Below are 20780 nucleotides of genomic sequence, written 5' to 3' on the forward strand. Positions count from 1 at the left end.
AAAATTCAGGTCCACCATCTACTATCCTAGGCTACATTTTCTATTTCCACATCTATTATTCTTACTAACCTGATTTGGGTTATCTTCCCTAGAGGTCTGTTCCCTAACTAACCCAACTGAATTGCCACAGGGAAGGAAGAACACTTACCTGCTTTGAAGCTGAGATGCCGCTGTGCCAAGCACTGGGTTAGTTTCTCCTCTAAGAACCAGGGCAGGAAGCCTCTACCTGTGTCCTTGCCTAGCAACCACACTTTCCCAAGGTATATATAGAGTTGCCATTCATGTGCAGGATGGAAGAGGAAGGTGGCTGTGGGGAATCCCATAGGAGCAAATGTGCTAATCATGCTAAACATTGGAAATACAGTGGTGCCTCGCAAGACGAAATTAATTTGTTCTGCGAGTTTTTTTGTCTTGTGAATTTTTTCGTCTTGCGGAACACCGCTGTGTATTGACGGTTTCCCATAGGAATGCATTGGCGGTTTTAAAAAAAAAGGCGCAAGATGTATTCGTCTTGCGAAGCAAGCCCATAGTGAAATCCGTCTTGCGAAGCAACTCAGAAAATGAAAAACTCTTTCGTCTTGCGAGTTTTTCGTCTTCCGAGGCATTTGTCTTGCGAGGTACCACTGTCCAGTTTGTGTTGAGAACCTGTAGGGATGTAAAAATCCTAGGTGTTTGGTCCCATGGTCCACAGGCTCCTCTAGCAGAATCACTATTCTGCACCAACTTAGCATGAATCATAGTGTGATCATAGGGCTGGCTCTGTTGTTAAGGAGAGTGGATGTCCCACCCAGGCCTCAAATGTAATGCTAAGTTATTGGAAATGTGAATATCCCCAGAGGATTCCTGGCAGAATTGTTATAAGGCAGGGTCACATGTGCCCTGTACTGCTCCCAGGTATGGTGGAGGTAGGGACCAGGGAGAAACTCATTTGAATGTGCCCTGTGCCCAGTTCACACTTCCTGAACCAATACATGAACTGCAACACTGCTACCCTTCAAAATTCGCACTTCTCTGAATTTTGCAGTGCAGTTCTCCAACAGCAACAAAAGATTAAAAAGTGCATTTTAGGGGAGTGTGTGCATATATAGTGCATATAATATAGTACATATAATTGTCAGCATTTCACTCCTCCATTGCTGGATATGTGATGGTTACATCACATGTCTGTGTTTACTTTCCAGGCTTGGAAAGTGTGAGAGCGGAAGTCAGTCTTATCTCTTCCACTCTATTGTACTTTTGTCTTCTCTCTCTCTCTCTCTCAGAGAAGAAAGGAGAGAGTCGCCATGATTGCTTTGTCCTGTATATATTGCTTAATAAATATTTAGAATGCACACACCAAAGCTCCACTTTGTTTCTGCTATTCTCTGTTGAGTGAGCATGCACATGGTCTTCTGATATGTGTCACTGGTGCATGCCGGGGCTGAAGATTTATGGACGTCCCAGGCTGCACTGCGTTAGGAAGATGCCCGGAGAGGTTTGTCTCATCCCGGGGGCTGTGTGTACCCCCCGGGCGTGTTCCGACATTAATATGCATATATGGTGCATATAATCCACAAAAATGCAGATTAGAGGAAATTGCTTGAAATATGTGTGAATTAGACAAAACCTCTTACAAAAATACATATATCAGAAATAAGCTGAAATATGTGTATGAATTTTCACTGGAATTTCAAAACAAAGAAATTGCCAGCTGACATTGAAATTTATTGGGAAAAGAAGAAACTGAGAGAAACTGAAATTACAGATTTATACATCCACAGTGTGTGTGAGCATTCTCAGCAAGCCCTTATTCTTCGCCTTTGATCTGGGACCCCACAACAGTTTTCTAAACATGTAGTAGGCCAGATAGTTGGGTTCACACACTTATATTGGGAAGGGAGTTTCCCAGTGCCCTCTACCTTTTCCACAGGCCTGTTCCCAAATGTGCTATAGCCATATAGGGTTGTTATATCAGCATGATGTAGGGAGGAACCTCTGAACATCCTAGTGGAAATCCAAAATTAGTTTAATCAAAAAATCATTTATTCAGGGGAGCAGAGCAGAAGACAAAAGGAGCCAGGCATGTAGGTAAATAAGAGTTCCCTGAAACTTTGGTTATTCGTTCTGGTTTTCTTCTTATAAAGAACAAAACCCTTTTTGGTTATAATAATTGTTAGCCCTTCTCAGAGGAGACACAACGAAATTAATGGAAATGACTTGGGTCTACTGATCTCAATGAGTCTACTCGTAGTAGGACTTAGTTGGATACACCCAGGGAGACTTACAGGATCCCCTAAAAGGCAATTTGAGTTTTGGGAGATAGGGGTTAATTTAAAGGTTTAAGAAATGGATGGAAGTTGATTACCCTGTGCCCACCTCAAAAGCTCTTTTCTTACACAACAGTTTCGTGAGGGCAACCTTCACCTCCCTGTTCCTGAGAGTGTAGATGAGGGGATTGCAAAGGGGGACGATGACCGTGTAGAAAAGAGAGAGGAACTTGTCAACTTTGAGGGAGTCCTCTGTCTGTGGGTGCAAGTACACAAGCATCCCTGAGCCATAGAAGAGACTGACCACAATCAGGTGGGACGAGCAAGTGGAGAAGGCCTTCTGGCGTCCTGTGCCTGATGGCATGCGCAGGATGTTTCTGGTGATGTGGGCATAGGAGGCCACTATGAGGGAAAAGGGGAACACCACCATGAGGATGTTCTCTGCATACACAGCCAACTCGTTGGCATACAGGTCGGCACATGCCAGGCGAAATATGGGTGGGATGTCGCAGAAGAAGTGGTCAATCTCATTGGGCCCACAAAAAGGCAAGGAGAAGACAAACCCAATTTGCAACAAGTGCACCACGAGGCTGATGGCAAAGGAACTGACCACCATCCCCACCCGCACCTTATGGCTCATGATGGTCATGTAATGGAGAGGCTGGCAGATGGCAAGGTAGCGGTCATAGGCCATGGCCACTAGCAGGAGGCATTCTGTGGCACCCAGGAAGAGCATGAAGAACATTTGTGCAGCACAGGCTATCAGTGAGATAGAGAGGTCCCCTAAGATAAGATTGGCCATCATTTTAGGAAGGGTGACTGAAGTGTAGCAGATCTCCAACCCTGAGAGGCTGCGCAAGAAGAAGTACATGGGGGTATGGAGAGCAGGGTCCAGCGTTGTCACCACCACAATAAGGCCATTGCCCAGTAATATGGCCAGGTAGATGGCCAGGAAGGCAGAAAAAAGGAGGACAGGGTGTCCTTGGTATCCCAGCAAGATGAATTCCTTCACTGTGCTTTGGTTCTTCCAGCGTCTGGCCTGCTCAGCATCCATCTGCAGAGGCAAGTGAGGCATTTGTGAGTCTCAGGTCCAGTTTCTGGATCAGGATCAGGTAGGACAGTGGTGGGTGACAAAGGGTAAAAGTGCCTGTCTCCTCCCAGTAGTGACTAGATAGAGATCATCTGTCCTTTGCAGTGACAATTTATTGAGGAGAGGAGAAATAATCCAACAACCAAGGGCAAAACAATCCATTTACCCAAGAGTAAATGGTAAAGTCGACCAGAGGCAGACTTTGGTCATCTTTCACAACATTGTGCCCTTTGCAAGGCCAAAATCTGGTGCCCCAAAATGGATCTTCTCAATTACGGATCTTCTCAAATGTGAGCCCTCTTAGTTCTGTGCCCTGTGTGCGTGTTTGTGTGTGTGTGTGTGTGTGTGTGGTGGGGGAAAGTGCCAAAATCACCCTAAATCTGACACTGTAGGTGTGATTGAACCCAATGGAGCTTACTCCTGAGTAGACATGTACGATTGCACTGTGAGTGCAGTGGCGTAGCGTGGGTTGTCAGCACCCGGGGCAAGGCAAGTAATTTGCGCCCCCTAGCCTTACCCCCCAGATGTTGTGCCCGGTGCGGCTGGCCCCCCCTGCACTCCCATGCTACGCCACTGTGTGAGTGTGCGGCAGGGGGAATAGAAGAAATACAAAAAAAGGGAGAGAGAAGAACAAAAACAGAGAGGAAGAGTGAAACAGAAAAAGAAGATGGATATATGTGATTAAAGAAAGATTAAAAGTAGCTCATGCAATTGTTACGGATTAGGGTTCAAGGTGATCCAGAGAAGGGTGGTCAGGTGCAACAGAGGACAGGGCTTCTGCATCTGCCTGTTTGACGCTTATTTATTAATTGTTTCAAATTCTAACTCACCCTTCTTCCCCAAAGAGAGCCAAGGGTAACTCACAACAATAAAAATGTTGTGTAAAAGAATTCAAAGCAGCACGATAATCTATGGTCAGCTTCATAAAATTATTAGTCACAAGCCTGGATCATTTTTAATTTTTTTTTTACATGTTTCCTGAATGTAGGTTAAAAGGGGGGATGTCTGATTTCCCTGCGTTCTTTCAAACGTATTCTGAAAACTGTATTGTAGTGTATTCTTAGAAGACGGACTGGTTTGTTTGTTTGTTTTTAATCATGTTTAGCTGCGTGGACTCCATAGCCTAAAATTCCCTGCTTTCTTTCCATTAATAGCAAATATTTTTGTATCTCACCTTTCATTCAAAATTCATGCACATGAAATATGCGTTGATGCAAGTGTGTGAATTTTAGGCTCCTGACTTAATGGCCCAGGCTTGTTGTGAGAATAAACTACAATAAAAATAAAATGAGAATGTCTGCAGAGGGAACTATGTACCTTAAAGCTTGCCTCCCCCAATAAATCTTGAGATCTATGATCAGTGGAGGAGGCCCTTTGATTACTTCAAAATTAATCCCACCTTAGTTTGTTGGGGGGCGGGCGGCTCCTCCTCATTCTGTTGGGTGCCTTGGCAGAAAGGCAATATATAAATACAGCAAGTAAGTAAATTAATAAAATAAAATAAACGTTGCCAACCAAGTCTTGCCCTGAAAGCACTACTAAGGATGTTTGCATTTTAGTACAACAACAAACCTGTGAGGTAAACCCTACTTTGAGCAATAAGGACTAGTCCAAAGTCACCCAAGAAACTTTATGGATAGAAGGGAATTTCAACCCATGTCCCTTTGCTACCAACTCAACACTGTAGTCCTTATATTACACTGGCTTCCTGAATCTGCTTTCCCCTCCTGCATGAACAAGAAGTACTATTTCTGTGGTATGAGGATTTCCATTGCTCTGCAAGCTTCTGGCAGGCAGTCTGTGGTGCGCCCACATTAAAAATTCACATCAATTTTTCATTGTATTTTATTCTAATACTGTGTTTATTAGATTACAAAGAAAAGAGATAAAATGAACAACAAAAGTACAATTAAAGATCACACAAAGCATCACAAATGCTATAAGAAAAAATAAATAAATGGCCCACCAAGACCCTCAGCAATTTTCAAGTGGTGCGTGGGGGGGGGGGGAGTTTGGGAACCACAGAAATAGGACAGGCAAGAACAATGAAAAGTAGCTGAATTTTTTGGTGGCAAGAGGCTGAAAGATACAGAGCAAACAGACAGAGATAATATACCCAAGCGAACATTTCTACAGCTGAATGATGTCCCTCGCCTAATTTATCATTATGGAGAAATTATTATAGAATTATAGTACTCTTAAGCTATCTTAAGTGTTACCTTCTTTGCAGCTTCGTTTCTGCTGTCCACAGCTCTTGCAAGGCTGCTGTATTTCCCTTGCCGGGGTCAGAGTAGGGGACTCTTAACACCCTTTAGCTTTAGCATGGGAAGCAGTGCTCCCCCAAATGCCTATTGCTGATGTGGGGAGTCTCAGAGAGCAGTTGGCTGCTAACTAACTTTGCCACCAAAGGTCGTTGTTAACCAACCCAAGATCAGCATCAACTGTAGCAGTGGTAGGATTCCAGTGGGAATAATATGCTCATTCCATTGGGTAAACAGCAGAGAAAGTAGTACATTTTAAATCAAGAGCATCAGAAGAGCCCCACTGGATCAGTCCTAAGTCCCATCCAGCCCAGTCCAGCAGGATTTGAGGGCAATAATGGTTTCTCCCTCCAGCAACTGGTTCACAGTGACTAGGTAAAGATAAGGTAAGGGACCCCTGGACGATTAAGTCCAGTCAAAGGGTTGCAGCACTCATCTCGCTTTCAGGCCGAGGGAGCCAGCATTTGTCCACAGACAGCTTTCCGGGTCATGTGGCCAGCAGGACTAAACTGCTTCTGGTGCATCAGAACACCGAGATGGAAACAAGAGTGCATGGAAACACCGTTTACCATCCCGCCCCAGTGGTACCTATTTATCTACTTGCACTGGCATGCTTTTGAACTGTTAGGTTGACAGGAGCTGGGACAGAGCAACAGGAGCTCACCCCGTCGCGGGGATTCAAGCCGCCAACCTTCTGATCTGCAAGCCCTGGAGGCTCAGTGGTTTAGACCAGGCATAGACAAACTCGGCCGTCCAGATGTTTTGAGACTACAATTCCCATTATCCCTGACCACTGGTCCTGTTAGCTAGGGATAATGGGAGCTGTAGTCCCAAAACATATGGAGGGCCGAGTTCGCCTATGCCTGGTTTAGATCACAGCATTACAGTGTTATATGCATATATTCAATAGCCACTTAAACTATTACCATCCATGAACTGATATAACTGCTTGTTAAAGCCAGATAAGCTAATAGCCACCTCAATATCATGTGGCAGGGAGTTCCATAGATACTTTATGCAATGTGTGAAGGAGTGCTTTCTTTTGTCTGCCTTGTACCTGCTGTTTGAGACAATTTCATTCTCAAGCAATTTCCTTGCTTTCCCTAACAATCCCTCACAAGCAATTTGCCATTCTTGTCTGTCACGAAACCCTGAATTGATGTTTCAATACACCATGATGCCCTCTTTCTTGGTTGGTCACCACTAGCTTAGACCCCATTGCTGAATACGTAAAGTTGAATGATCTGCCTCAAACATGCATTATTTTACCAGTTCATTGTGCATTTGTTCAGTTTGCAGGGATGGTTTTGGATAGGGCTATGTACCAGATTTGACTGCAACCCAAACTGAATCAAGCCAATTTGGGGGGTTCTGGACTTTAGCCATGTTAGGTTGAGATGACCATCACCCCTGTTGGCCATGCTTCCTGAGGCTGATGGAAAATAGAGTTCAGCAGCATCAGAGGGCCACAAATTAGGTATCCCTGGTTTCCAGGATCATCAATATCCATAAGCTTGGCAACAATTATACCCCCCCACTAAGATCAGGGCCCAATCTGAACCACGCCAGGCACTAGCAGAGCTCAGGATACCCTAAAACCCCTTCTGCTTCCTCCCTAGGGGCGGGGGGAGACCAACAGTACCTCCTATTCACTAATAGACCACTGTACAGTCGGCATGGAGGAGGGCTGTGGAGAAGGAGGCAGATCTACTCTCCAAAGAGCACAGCACAGCTGTTGTTGCCATGGTGGCTGCTGTGGCAGCAGCAGGCAATGTATTCCCTGGAGGCTGGATCTGCTGCCCCTGTAGATCCTGCTGCTTGAGGCAGTCACCTTACCTTGCCTCATGGGTGGGCCGGCCCTGTGTGTGTGTTGCATTGTGCAACTGACATATGTGATTGTTCCTAGCTTTCTCTTTTATGTGTGGGTGTTCTCTAGGTTTCCAGCAGTCTATATTTTTAGCCTTCCAAAGACCAAGTGACCAGCAGTCTATATTTTTAGCCTTCCAAAGACCAAGTGACCAATAACCCGCCTCCAAGTTTTACAGTTCTGAAGGCAAATTTTTCATTTTTACAATAAAAATACCCTGAACAATAAGGAACCAGACATTACAAATTCGTATTTTTTAAATCATAGATTTCTTTATTTCAGTTTCCATTTCAGGAGCAGACAGGCAATTACAAATCTCTTTTCAGTTCACAGAGGTCAAGGCTTATTACACACCTGCATTGTTCATTTCTTAAAACCAATATAAAAAAAAACCAAATGAAAGAAACCCTTTTTTAAATTAAATAAATATTTGTCCACGAATATATATCTAAAATTGTTCTGCTGAAAATTCACAATGCTACCTCATTTAAATCTCATAATCTGTAGTAATTTATTCAAATTAACTTGCTTACAAAAACACAAACTTTCAAAATACGAACAAAACAAAAAAATGGGTTTATCAGTATAAATTCACACTAACATGCTGATGAATTTTCACAAGGATTCCTTAATTATTTTTTTTGGGGGGGGGGGCAAATTGCTGCAGAAATTTAAGATAGGAAAAATGAGAACCTGAGAGAACTGAAATCAACAGATGTATCAACCCCAATCTATGAACTTACCATTTCTCTCTCTCTCTCTCAGCTTCTACCCCTCCAACCCAATCTTTTATAAGGGGAAAATAATACTCAATTGCTTTGTAGGGTTGTTGTAGACTAATGCATATGAAATCCTTTGAACAAGCAAGGAAATGCCAAATATTAGTATGGGTGAGATTTTGATGGTGGATTCAGTGGACGCCTGTGCCAACCTATTTCCTTCCTAATAGCTTTCTAATGGCTGCCTTCACTTCCCTGTTCCTCAGGGTGTAAATAAGAGGGTTGCAGAGGGGAATGATGACTGTGTAGAGCAGGGAAAGCAACTTGTCCACTTTCACAGAGTCGGGTGTCTTGGGCCTCAGGTACACGACCGTTGCAGAGCCATAAAAGAGAATGACCACAGTAAGGTGGGATGAGCAAGTGGAGAAGGCCTTTTGGCGTCCTGTGGCTGATGGCAAGTTCAGGATGGTTCTGGTGATGTGTATATAGGAGGCCAAAATGAGGAAAAAGGGGATTATAACAAAGAGAAAGTTATTGGTATACACAGTCAACTCGCTGGCATACAGGTCAGCACATGCCAGGCTGAGTATTGGTGGTATGTCGCAGAAGAAGTGGTCAATCTCATTGGGCCCACAAAAAGGCAAGGAGAAGATGAACCCAATTTGCAACATCTGCACAGGGAGGCTGATGGCAAAGGAGCCGACCACCATCCCCACCCGCATGTTCTGGCTCATGATGGTCATGTAGCGGAGAGGCAGGCAGATGGCAAGATAGCGGTCATAGGCCATGGCTGCCAGTAGGAAGCACTCGGTTCCACCCAGAAAAAGCAGGAAAAACATCTGTGAGGCACAGGCTAGTAGAGAGATGGAGAGGTTCCCTGAGATTAGATTGGCCATCATTTTAGGAAGGGTGACTGAGGTGTAGCACATCTCCAGTCCTGAGAGACTGCGCAGGAAGAAGTACATGGGCGTACGTAAGGCAGGGTCCAGTGTTGTAACCATCACAATAAGACCATTGCCCAGTAATATTGCCATGTATATGGCCAGGAAGGCAATAAAGAGGACAGCAGGATACTCTTGGTATCCCAACAAGATGAACTCGTTCACTGTGCTCTGGTTCTCCCAGTGCTTGGCCTGTCCAGCATCCATCTGTGGAGAAACAGAGGTACAGGGATGAATCATGGAACTACAGATACTGATTAGGCAGCCACAGGATAAGGTGAATGTTTATTTCCTCCAAATGTTGGTCTCAATAATAAACTAAATGTAATGAAAACTTCCTTCCTCCACCTAATATCATATAGATCATAATTTATACATCTTTTCTAAATCAGGCTGTTAATATTTCCTTGATTTGGGACTTAAATTAAACAGCACTTTCTGCAAATGTGCTTTTTGTCAGCATGTCATTGCTTCATTGTATAGGATGCATTTTATTATTATTATTTGTGCACTAATTTGAGTGTTTTTTAAAATAAAGTAATATGAACACACGCGCCGCACACACACACACACACACACACACACACTGTATATGTAGCACTGTGAAGGAAAATTGCCATCCAATAAAGTGTCTGACTTGCCTCTTAAGGGCCAACAATTGACGCAACATTATTCCTCATTGATTAACATGTGCATGTATGCTTTTGAGCATGCCCACCTGGGTGAAACATAGTGCATCCCAAGATGGAGCTCAGTATCTGACCTGACCACTAGGACATTATATGGGAGAGATACAGCTAACCCCTAACTGGGGTGCTTGCAAATTTCTCCTTCGATTTAAGGTCACAGTAGTAACACTGTGGGTGAATAAGTTGCTATAATTTCATTTGCGCCTTTCTCCTCTTGCCCCTATTACCAACAGATATAATATTTTTAAAAAGCCATCTTGACATGCTTACATGCTTGACAGTATCAAGAACCGTTTTGTACTGTTTTGCATGTGTGCACTGATAAAACCCTTACAAAGACCAAACCAAGATAATATTTTGTACTGGGCTTTAGTAATGTGCAGGGGCACATGTGTGTGTGTCAGCAGAACGGTGCACAAAGTAGCTCACAAAAAGAAAACAGAACATTAAAAAAAAAATCCCTAATGTGTAGTAAAAGAGCACACAGAAATAATCTTGATACAGGTTTTAAAAAAGAATCTTGAAACGTTCACATCAAGTTTGGTTTTTTTTTTTGCTGTATTTTATCAATTGCTGTATGTACATTGAAAAAAGAGAGAGAGTTGCACATGAACTGAAGGAACTGAAATCAAACTGTACATGCTGTTAAGAATTGGCCAAAACCTGTTATACTAGCACACAAACTTCCCTTTGTATTGATGTTTGCCTTGCCCCTGGAATTTTGATAATTTGCAATCACAGGATGATACTAGCTTGAAGAAATCTCTAGGTATCTGACTATATGGAATATGCTGCAACAATGGGGACGCATCTCCTATTAAGGCCAGCTTTAGAAATAATAATTCAGTATGAAGCTTTGGATCTACTTCCTCAGAACTCAAGAGGACAACAAATATGGACCCTTGGTTGCCCAAGAATGCCAGCTGCTGACTTGGGATGGGAGTGGAATTGGTTCCATTTGACATTTCAGTGCTAAAACTTCTTACTTTGGTGATGCCAAGGATCTTTTGCGTGTAAAACGTATTCTCTGCCAATCAAATATGATCTTTCTCCTAAATAAAAATCTTACTCATTCTTACTCAAAACCCCTGATGAATTCTATCCAGGTAGAGCTGAGCCATTTGTTATCCCTTTTCCTTCCTGTATACAGGTTAATTTAGGTTGCTGGGGAAATCAAGAGTCGTGTCCTGCCTTACAGGCAGACAATCAATTTATTGAGAAATGGAGCATTTTTATAATGTACTGGAATAAACATGTCGCTCATCTACATATCTTGCTGTGAGGTTCCATAAGGTAACGGTAAAGGGACCCCTTACAATTAGGTCCAGTCGTGACCGACTCTGGGGTTGCGGCGCTCATCTAGTTTTATTGGCCGAGGGAGCGGGCGTACAGCTTCTGGGTCATGTGGCCAGCATGACTAAGCCGCTTCTGGCGAACCAGAGCAGCGCACAGAAGTGCCGTTTACCTTCCCGCCAGAGCAGTACCTATTTATCTACTTGCACTTTGATGTGCTTTCGAACTGCTAGGTTGGCAGGAGCAGGGACCGAGCAACGGGAGCTCACCCCATTGTGGGGATTCGAACTGCCGACCTTCTGATCGGCAAGTCCTAGACTCTGTGGTTTAACCCACAGTGCCACCCTGTGTCCCTGTGAGGTTCCATAGGAGAATACTAAATCTATAAAGCCCCTTAGCAGATACAGTGGTACCTCTATAGTTGCAGACTTAATCAGTTTCGGGGTGCCTTTCATATCCCAAAAAGTCTGCAACTAGAGCACCTCTTCAGCGCATGTGCGCAGCATGACTGAGCACTTTTGTGCATGCACAGACGGCGAACCTGGAAGTAAACACTTCCGGGCTTGCCGCATTCGTAAGCTGAAAGTCCGTAAGAAGAGCACAAAGCAATACGAGATATGACTGTATAGCAATACTAAGCTGTTTTGATTTATTGTTGAAAATAGTATAATAGTGTTGATGGTACATGCATTCAGAGTTTCTGTGCCTTTAGGATGCTAATCTGAAATTTTAAAATTCAAACCCAAATAGAATGTGATTTCTTGCCTGCCAGATGGGGTGCCCTCCAAAGAAAACCAAACTAACATGGAGATAAAGAGGGGGGAAAGCTGAATCAGCTCTGAATGGAGATTTGAACATGGCTCTCTTAGGTCCTAGTCCAACACCCTAACCACTACATTACCCTGGCTTTCTGAACCTGCAGATACGTGCAGTTCTTGTTTTTTAAAAAGTCCCCTAGCCTGGACTCTGACTCCCATCGTTCCTGAACTTTGGCCAATGTGGCTGGGATTGATGGGAGTTGGAGCCCAACAACATTTGGAGGAGGAGACCAGATTATGGAAGACTGCCCTAGCAGAATGCCATAGCAATGGAAGCCTTCTACCTTCTTTTCAGCTGAACTTCTCCTTAGCACAACTCCATATGCGATACGATGCTTCTGTGGCCAACGTTACAGTGGGAAATGCTACCATCTATCCCAGCAAGACCTGTTTCCCAAGCCCTCAGTGTAATATTTACCATAATTTATCAGCATGGAGAAGACAGCTTTCTAACATCTCCAAAGGGCATTGTTAGCCAGCTCAACATTTCCCAGTCAGCACCAGTTTTGTTCCCAGTGGAGAAAATTCACTCACTGAATCTTTTTGGTTAATTAAGAAAGTTCAGGGAATTAGTTTTCAGGGGAGTAGTGGGGTGAGTTGTCAACTCTTTTGCATTCTCTGTTAACAGTTTGAATGCCAGAGCACATGAAATCCAGGAAAAGTTACATATGAATTAATTGCTCACATGACTGAACACTCCTACATACACTAACCATTTTCCCACCCTCAGAGTGAGTTAGAGGTTGGAGGTTAGTGTTCTAGCCTGCTTTTCCACCTAGACACCTAGTTTTCCATGTGCAGGAAATGTTTTATACCTGGGGTTTTTTCTAAAAGCAGGTTTTCCAACTGCACAAAATCCCCAGCACACTAAAAAAGGGGGAAGACCCCCAAATGAGCATAAAGTTTGCTTTGCTCCTTGCTTACACTCTGTATCTTTGCTCTCTTACACTCTTGGTTAGTGATTTAAGAGATAAAAATCCCCCTCTTGCCCCCTCCCCCTGCAAAAGAGGAACAATACCGTACCATTTAACGACAAAAGGACTGAGCTCACTGTGTAAAAGGGCTTCAGGGGTGCTGCAGTTTGTTTGTTTACTTGTGCAAATGGTACCACAATGGAAAGCATCTGATTCTCTCTTCAGCACATCAAAACACTTTCTGGGGAGTAGGGTTGAAAGGCAAGGTCCAAAGCTGAACAGTAGCTTCAGGGTTGGGGGGGGTCCAGTAGACAATTCAATTTCAAGCAGAAACAATAACCACCGAATGGACATGGGCAGTATGGCATGCCCACTCCCACTGATATTTGGCCATCAAACTAAAGAAAAACACTGTTATCATGGTGGGGGGGGGATGGCGGGCACATGCACTTGTGTGGTCAGTTAGGAGCAGCGGGGAAGCACCACAATGCCACTCTCAGCTCTCCCACCTCCTCCCACACCGCCAGTAACCCGTGGATGGCAGCACTGGTGTTGGAAAGCTAGGACTGCAGCTCTGCAAACTGGCAAGCAGTTTCGGCTATGTGGTCATGTGAATCTATATGATGCCTAGTTCACAAACAGTGTTCAGTGTCTAAAATGATATGTAGAAAGGCAGAATTGAAGCAGCTGGCCACAGCAGGAAACTGACTACAAACCCATCAACAACAAATTGTTATACAGTCAAACCTCTTCTTAAATCCGCCTCTGCTAGCATCCATTTTGCCCAACGTTCGTGGCAAACCCGGAAGTAACTGGTGGGTTTGCCGCCATTCGCGCATGCGCAGGAGTGGCAATTGCCGTTTGCACATGCGCAAAAGTAGGCAATTGTCGCCCGCACCCGCACACAACAGCGCCTCTCCCAGTGTCCCATTTCAACTTCCGGATGGGCCTATGGAACGGATTGTGGTTGTGAGTAAAGGTTCCACTGATAATTATTGTGTTTTCACATGCAGGGAAAGGTCCTTGCTGGGTTTCTATCAGAGGTGTCAAAAAACCTTGGTCAGCCTTGGGTACTGTGCATCCTGACCTTGTGGGGGTGTGTGTGGGGGGGTATCATTTGCTGTTCTACCTCGAGCAACAAAACGTGTTGAGGTGGCCCTGACTACAGCACAAGTCAGTTTCACGCTCATATACTTTCTCAAATGCATGCAGTGTTTGTTCTTGATGGATTTTCTCACTTTAGGGGTGCCATATTTCCGGAATTTCCCAAACATATCCGAAATATGGCAGTCGGCAGCAGTGTGCAGTTGCAAACCAGGAAAATGTCTGGGGAAATTCGGACGTATGGCAACCCATGTTGGCAGCACCGTTTTCCCATAAAAATAGCTCAAAACCAGCAATTTTGTAAGCGATTTCCCCCCAAAAGCTCAAAAACATTGCCAAGAAAGCTCAACAACTTTTCACTGTTTGAAATATGGCAACCCTATCTTACAGTACTTCTTATCACTTCTTTGACCATGAAGGTTTTCCACAATGAACCACAGGATCTGTAGTCTTTGGAAATTGTTTCCCCAAACTATAAAAAAAAGGAGAAGAGAGGTGCATACATATTTGTTGATTATTTTCTTCTTATTAGCTGCTCTCTGTTGTTAAGCTCTGGCCTCAGCACAATGATGTAGCATTTTGGGGTGAAAATGCAAAGCAGTAACCCAACACTGGAGCATAAGATGGAGAAGATCTCCACAGCCACCATGTATTTTCCTTTGGTGCTCAGGTAGGTTGGAACAAAGGACAACCAAACACTGCAAAACACCAACATGCTGAAAGTGATGAACTTAGCTTCATTGAAGCTGTCAGGTAACTTCCTGGCTATGAAAGCCACAGTGAGGCTGACAACTGCAAGGAAGCCCATATAGCCCAGGACACAGTAAAACATGGAAGCTGATCCCTCATTACATTCTGCTAAGATTGTCCCACTCAGTGAATGCAGGTCTGTATCTGGAAATGGTGGAGAAGTACTTAACCAAATCATACAAATGCCAGCTTGAATAAAAGAGCCAGAAAAGACAACTGAGTTTGTCAGCCTTTTCCCTACCCATTTCCTCATCCTGGCTCCTGGTTTGGTTGCCATGAATGCCAGAACCACAGTGATGGTCTTTGCCAACACTGAGGAAAGGGCCACAGAAAAGATTATGCCAAAAGCCATTTGCCGGAGAAGGCAGGTCACGTGTCCAGGCTGTCCAATGAAGAGCAAGGAGCAGAGGAAGCAAAGGAGGAGGGAGATAAGGAGTATGTAGGTGAGTGTTCGGTTGTTGGCTTTGACTATGGGAGTGTCCCTGTGCTTAATAAAAGTTCCAAGCACTAAAGATGTGACCAAAGACAAAGAAGCAGCCAAGATAGCTAAGATGATCCCTAATGTTTCTTCATAAGACAGGTAGCTTAGAACTTTGGGAATGCATTGATTTTGGTCAACATTTGGATGCTGATCTTCTGGACAATTTTCACAGACATCTACATCTGAAAACAGGAAGAGAAATATTTCAAGACTTTGTTTAACATCATCAAAATGAATAACTGAATTGGCAGCTGCTATATGACGTATAACCAATACAAACTAGATGTAAATGTAGATTGTATGTCTTTGACAGAGCTGCTGCCTTCAAAATGTTGTGTTACTGTTTTTTTTAAATAATAATATTTACAGAAAAAAATACATTATAAAAATGAACGTTATAATTTGAAGCATCTTTCATTAGCATTCTGATTTATTTAGCATAGATGATCTGCCTGGCTCTTTACAGAGCCCTGAGAGAAGGAAAGATTTCTGCATTGACAAGTTTCCAGTATAAAATTCAAGATGGGGGAGTGGAATGTGGATGGTGGGGAGGGTAGGCATGGAAAAAATGTATAGTCAGCTGATAACACACATTTGGGGTTATTTTCACATATAGCGTCAAAGGCACCAGATCCTGAAATAGATCACTCTCAGGATCCCAGGTGTTTCATGTACCCTTATGTTCTAGATGCTGGTCCAGGACAAGGGTCTAAGTTTTCATTTTGATGCTGTCTTCATTATCCCATTATGCAGCTACGGTCTCCACAGCGAATTAGTGGATTTCACTTATGATTGGTTCTGCATCCACCTTGAGTGCAAATTTCAGGCATAAGAGTCTGATCCAGATCAGGAAAGAAGCAGGAAGCAAAAGGTTAAAGTCCCAACAACCCCACACCAGGGTTGCAATTTGTACTCCATCCCCAGACACACACCAGCAATTTGTGGAACAAAAAACTTGCACTCAAAGACAAGTTGTCTAATTAATAATAGCCTTGAGACCACTGTAACAACCAGAATATGAGGTTAGGCCATTTTTGTTTTTAGCCAGTGTGCATTATTTCTCCTACCCTTCTGGCCAGAAATCATCCCTTCTGGACATGGAGCACAATCATAGCAGCAAAATTTCTCTCCCTCCTTCTCTTTCCTTCTGTAACCAGGATAGCAGTTGTCGTTGCACACAGAAAGTGGCAGTACCTGTCCATAAACAAAATGGTAATTAGCATCAAGAAAACAAAGGAGGTGTTTGTTTCATTGTGATCTAAGAACCTCACTGCTTTAATTAGTCCAATGCCAACATTATTGAGTTAACGCATCTCACGTTCTTTTACTTCTTTTACAAACAAGTGCAGGAGCTATGGTTTCACAACTGATACACAGCAGAAATCAAGCCTCAAGAAGACGACTGAATTGGCCCAAACTGAACTTCAATTATTCGGTAGATTAAAAACATTTGCAGCTGTGTCTTACGTGATCAAAGTTCCTATGCCAGACAATCTGGTCATCATTAATGATTAGTTCTTTGCCTGCAGGAGCTTGAGGTTCCAGTTGTCCAACTTTTACTCTAACAAAAGAGCTATTTGGGAAAGTCACCCAGTTTGTAACATCAAAACCAGCAACTAGTTCTCTATTTTCATCAAACTGTATAGTGTCTCCAGCACTGTTGTTGAACAAAATGCTTCTCAAAAAGCGATTAATCTAGGATGAACAAGAAAATAAAGGAAGAACTTGTTGAAATCTTTACAGTGAAGTTTATATAAAGTCCTGGCTTAGCTACACCTAAATTATTTTATTTTGCTAGAACACTGGCTTGAGATGAAAGTATGACCAACAGCATATATATATATATATATATATGCGCGCAAATCATCTTTATTGGTTTCTTTTAATTTACATTCATAGAATTACATTATAACATGTCAGTTTTCCTATGACTAAACATGTATTTCTAAATAATAATAAAGAAAATAAAAACAAAATCTTGTGCTTAATTGCTTGATTCATTCATATTCCTTTTATACTTGACTTCCCTCCCCTTCTTGCTTGGGTCCTCAGTTTTCCTTATTTGAATGCCTCTCTTAACATGTCTATGAGTTTGTTTTCCTGTTTCTCCACTATATTTTAGTATTTTTTCTTACAGAAGTTATTCTAAACCAGTCAAAATTTCAATTTCCCCCTGATAATCTTTCAAATATTGTTTGAATATGTTCCAATCTTTTTTAAATTTTTGTTTTGTTTGATCTCTTATCTGCCCAGTCAACTTGCCCATCTTCGCGTACTCCATTAATTTGACCAACCAATCTCTTTTGGTCGGTAAACATTCCCTTTTCCAGTTCTGTGCAATCACAACTCTTGCTGTGGTGGTGGTGTACATGAATACTTTCTTTAAATCTTTTGGAATCTCATTTCCCACAATTCCCAATAGGAATGTTTCTGGGGTTTTTTTTGGGAATGAGATTTTAAACATCCTTTTTAATTCATTATAAATTAGATCCCCAAACTCCCTCATCTTTCTGCATGTCCACCAAACGTGGTATGTTGTACCCACCACTTAAATGCATTTCCAACATTTATTTGAGGTTTTTTTTTTAAAAAAATACATTAAGCCAAGTCTGCTTGGTGTTAGATACCATCTATAGAAAACCTTCATATAGTTTTCCTTAATTGTATTACAAGAACAACAGCAATTTGATTATTAAACTGACATTAGTTAAACACATTAACTTGGAAAATTTGTTAGCATGATTTTGGAGGATTTATTTTGTGCAGAGCTTGAGATCAGAGTTCCGTCCTTGTCTAGATAATATTCTACCCTACTTCTTTTTAAAGTACAAATGTGTGTTCAGTTACCTCCCATGGCTGTACCTGTCCTTTTTTTAAGCTCCCGTTTTTGGATCTGGATACATATGTGGCATGCAATGCATGTGCCACAGCATAGACAGAATTGTAGACATTGTAGCTATGGCCAATCATGTTCATTTCAAACAAAACTGCAGGGATGCTCTCCAGCTTCTCTTCCTCGGTGCAGGCTTGACTGTACTCATCAGAATGTTTCAAGCTACAGCCAAATGCTTGCTCCCAGAAATCATGGATGAACCCATCTTCTTTAGACCAGGAAGGTCTTACAATTTGAAGAAATGTTTGGAATCCTGGTGGCTCATTGGAGTGAACTGTGAAGGATAAAGCACCATGGAAGGGGGTTGTATCCCAAATCCTTTGACCGGATAAAGAAGCAAATTCCCACTGAGATGTAACAACCCATACTTTACCCAGAGGTGGCAAGTCAGACATTTCTGCTGTAAACAACATCATTCTCAAAACTTGCATAGCTGGAGGTTCTCCGTATACGAGACAGACATTGACTTTCCTGTCCGTGAGGACTGGATATTGATCTAGCAGAGTTACCAATGACTCTAACATTTCTTGCATGTCAGTTCGCTTTGGAGTTCTTAATATGAAAGCATAGCAGATGCCGTTCTGGGAAAGCATGGGCATCACTGTCTGCAAAAAGTTTTCTCCATTGTCATCATCCACAGCAACGAGTCCAATCCAGGTCCATGCAAAATGCTTAAGTAATTGGGCAATCCCTCTGTACTGGTAGGCTTCATTTGGGACCATCTGGTTCAAGAAAGGGAATAGTGTTTTGTCACCTTGGACTGGAGAAAATGATCCATAAGTTAACTGAAAGAAATAGGTTGGAATCTTTCAGTTGCGTTCCAAGAACATGTTTCCTTATTCGTTTTCAATCATCTATGCTCTGCTCTGCTACATAAAAGATAAAAACTGGCTTCTTTTTTAAAATGAAGGCTTGTTTATTTAAAGTACTTTCAGGGAAAAGTCCTCCCAACACATTTTATAAAAGATAAAACTGCAAAAATCCAGTTTGTATCAGGAGCAAACCAGCCGTAAATCACATGAAAGAAGTGAACTCTTTATTATGAGAAAAAACAGGATCTGCACAGCAGTGTCAGGCCTCATGAGCACAGCTACACTTCTTGGGTAGGTCTTGCCCATGTGAGACCTTCAGTCATGGAGAATGAAGGTCCGCGCCTTCCCAACACAGCTACCTTTGCTTTTTATGTGTCTTGAAGAATACAAAATTCAGCCATTCAGGTCAGAATCTACAACTACAGATTGATAATTTTCTACTCCTTGAAGATCAACCTTGCATTTTGAGGGTTACATTCCCTTTAACCACCAGCTAGGACCTCTGCTTTGGGAAGCCATTCCAGGGCTTTGATGCCATAAGAGAAAAGGAGCTTTGCCTCAGGTCCATCTGCCGCTCATCCTGCAATGAGGAGGCCTGAAACAGAGTCTCCAGTGTTGAATGCATTGTTCAAACAGGTTCATGGAAGAAGGTGGTCCTTAAGACTTCATGTAAATTTGTAAAATCCCGGGAGACAAAACTGATCCTTGTAACACCCATAGGTCCATGGGTTTGGAAGAGTGGTTTCCCAGCACCACCTTCTGTGACTGCTGCACCAGAAAAAACTGGGGATCATAAGGTCTCATTCCCCTCTGTTGTAATTCTGGTGTAGATCGTCTACCAGAGTGACCAGGGTCATTTCAGTTACAATTCCAGGGAAATGAATAAACATCTTAATAATTAATTTTATCATTGGATGACTGGATTATGTGCCACAGTTGAGAAATATCCATAGCTTTTGCATATGGCCTACCTGTGGAGTCTTGTAGGTGGTATAGATGGTGGCCATATTGGCAGTGGTTTCAGAAACAAGCCCTCCAATGGCAGCAATTAAATGGTTCTGAGTATCACACTTGAAGTTGGGAACAAACCTATGTGGTGTGGAAAGCAGGCTGAGGGTGGCTTTAAAAGTTGTCTTTGCAACGTAGTAGCTGTTGAGGACATGGAAGCCCAAAGTGACATTTGGTAAGAGGCTGGGATTCTCATTGATCTCTTTTATGGCAAATGCCAAGGCCAAGATGTGCTGGTATTTCTTTGGCACTGAACTGCAATGAGAATTACTAGAGGTTTAGCCAAACAATGTTTAAAAATGTACTTGAAGGCTTTTGCAGAACAGTAGAGTTGCGAACTTTTGATGTGCCTGCTTTAACTGTGCTTTTAATAGCTTTTTTTTGTCCTGTGGCAGCTGGCAGCTAACAATGCCATGGAAATAGTTACTTGTTGTTTTCTGTCTGTTTGAGGGCACTTAACTTACTACAATAGCATGCTACACACCCACCCACCCACACCCACCACGTAATTTCACAACTCCTTTTTTAATGTTCTGAAATTAATGAATAAATGGAGGAGACAGAGTTAGAGGAAGGAGTTGAGAGACCCTGGAAATAATTTAGCTCAGCCTACTGCCCACTGCACACAAGATATTTGATTACAGTATCAGACAGCCTTTATCGTTAGGAGGTTTCGACTAGTATTCAGCCAAAAGTTTACTTCTCTACAAATTTGAGCCTGCCCTTTGAGCTACAGGGAATGAAAGCCTTTCAGATACTTGAAATCAGCTGTCAATCTTCTCTTCTTCTGGCCAGAGGTGCCAACTTCAATAAGATATGAGCGGGGTGGGGGGTGGGGAGAGACAGGTAATTGATCACATGATGCAGTGCACGCAAACCATTTGAATTTTTTCA

At 42.7% G+C, this 20780-nt stretch overlaps 2 protein-coding genes across 2 annotated transcripts; both read right to left on the bottom strand.

Annotated features, from left to right (window-relative positions):
• Positions 1-2340: 2340 nt before the first annotated feature.
• LOC310662187 (olfactory receptor 10AG1-like) lies at positions 2341-3300 on the bottom strand (the record flags this gene model as incomplete). Its single annotated transcript, XM_083408957.1, has 1 exon — positions 2341-3300. The coding sequence occupies one exon, from the start codon at positions 3298-3300 to the stop codon at positions 2341-2343; it is 960 nt and encodes a 319-aa protein (XP_083265083.1).
• A 5095-nt stretch (positions 3301-8395) lies between these two features.
• LOC310662064 (olfactory receptor 10A7-like) lies at positions 8396-9331 on the bottom strand (the record flags this gene model as incomplete). Its single annotated transcript, XM_083408828.1, has 1 exon — positions 8396-9331. The coding sequence occupies one exon, from the start codon at positions 9329-9331 to the stop codon at positions 8396-8398; it is 936 nt and encodes a 311-aa protein (XP_083264954.1).
• Between the last annotated feature and the right edge of the window lie 11449 nt (positions 9332-20780).

The sequence above is a fragment of the Podarcis tiliguerta genome, assembly GCF_965153285.1.
Source record: "Podarcis tiliguerta genome assembly, chromosome: 13".
Lineage (NCBI taxonomy): Eukaryota > Metazoa > Chordata > Lepidosauria > Squamata > Lacertidae > Podarcis > Podarcis tiliguerta.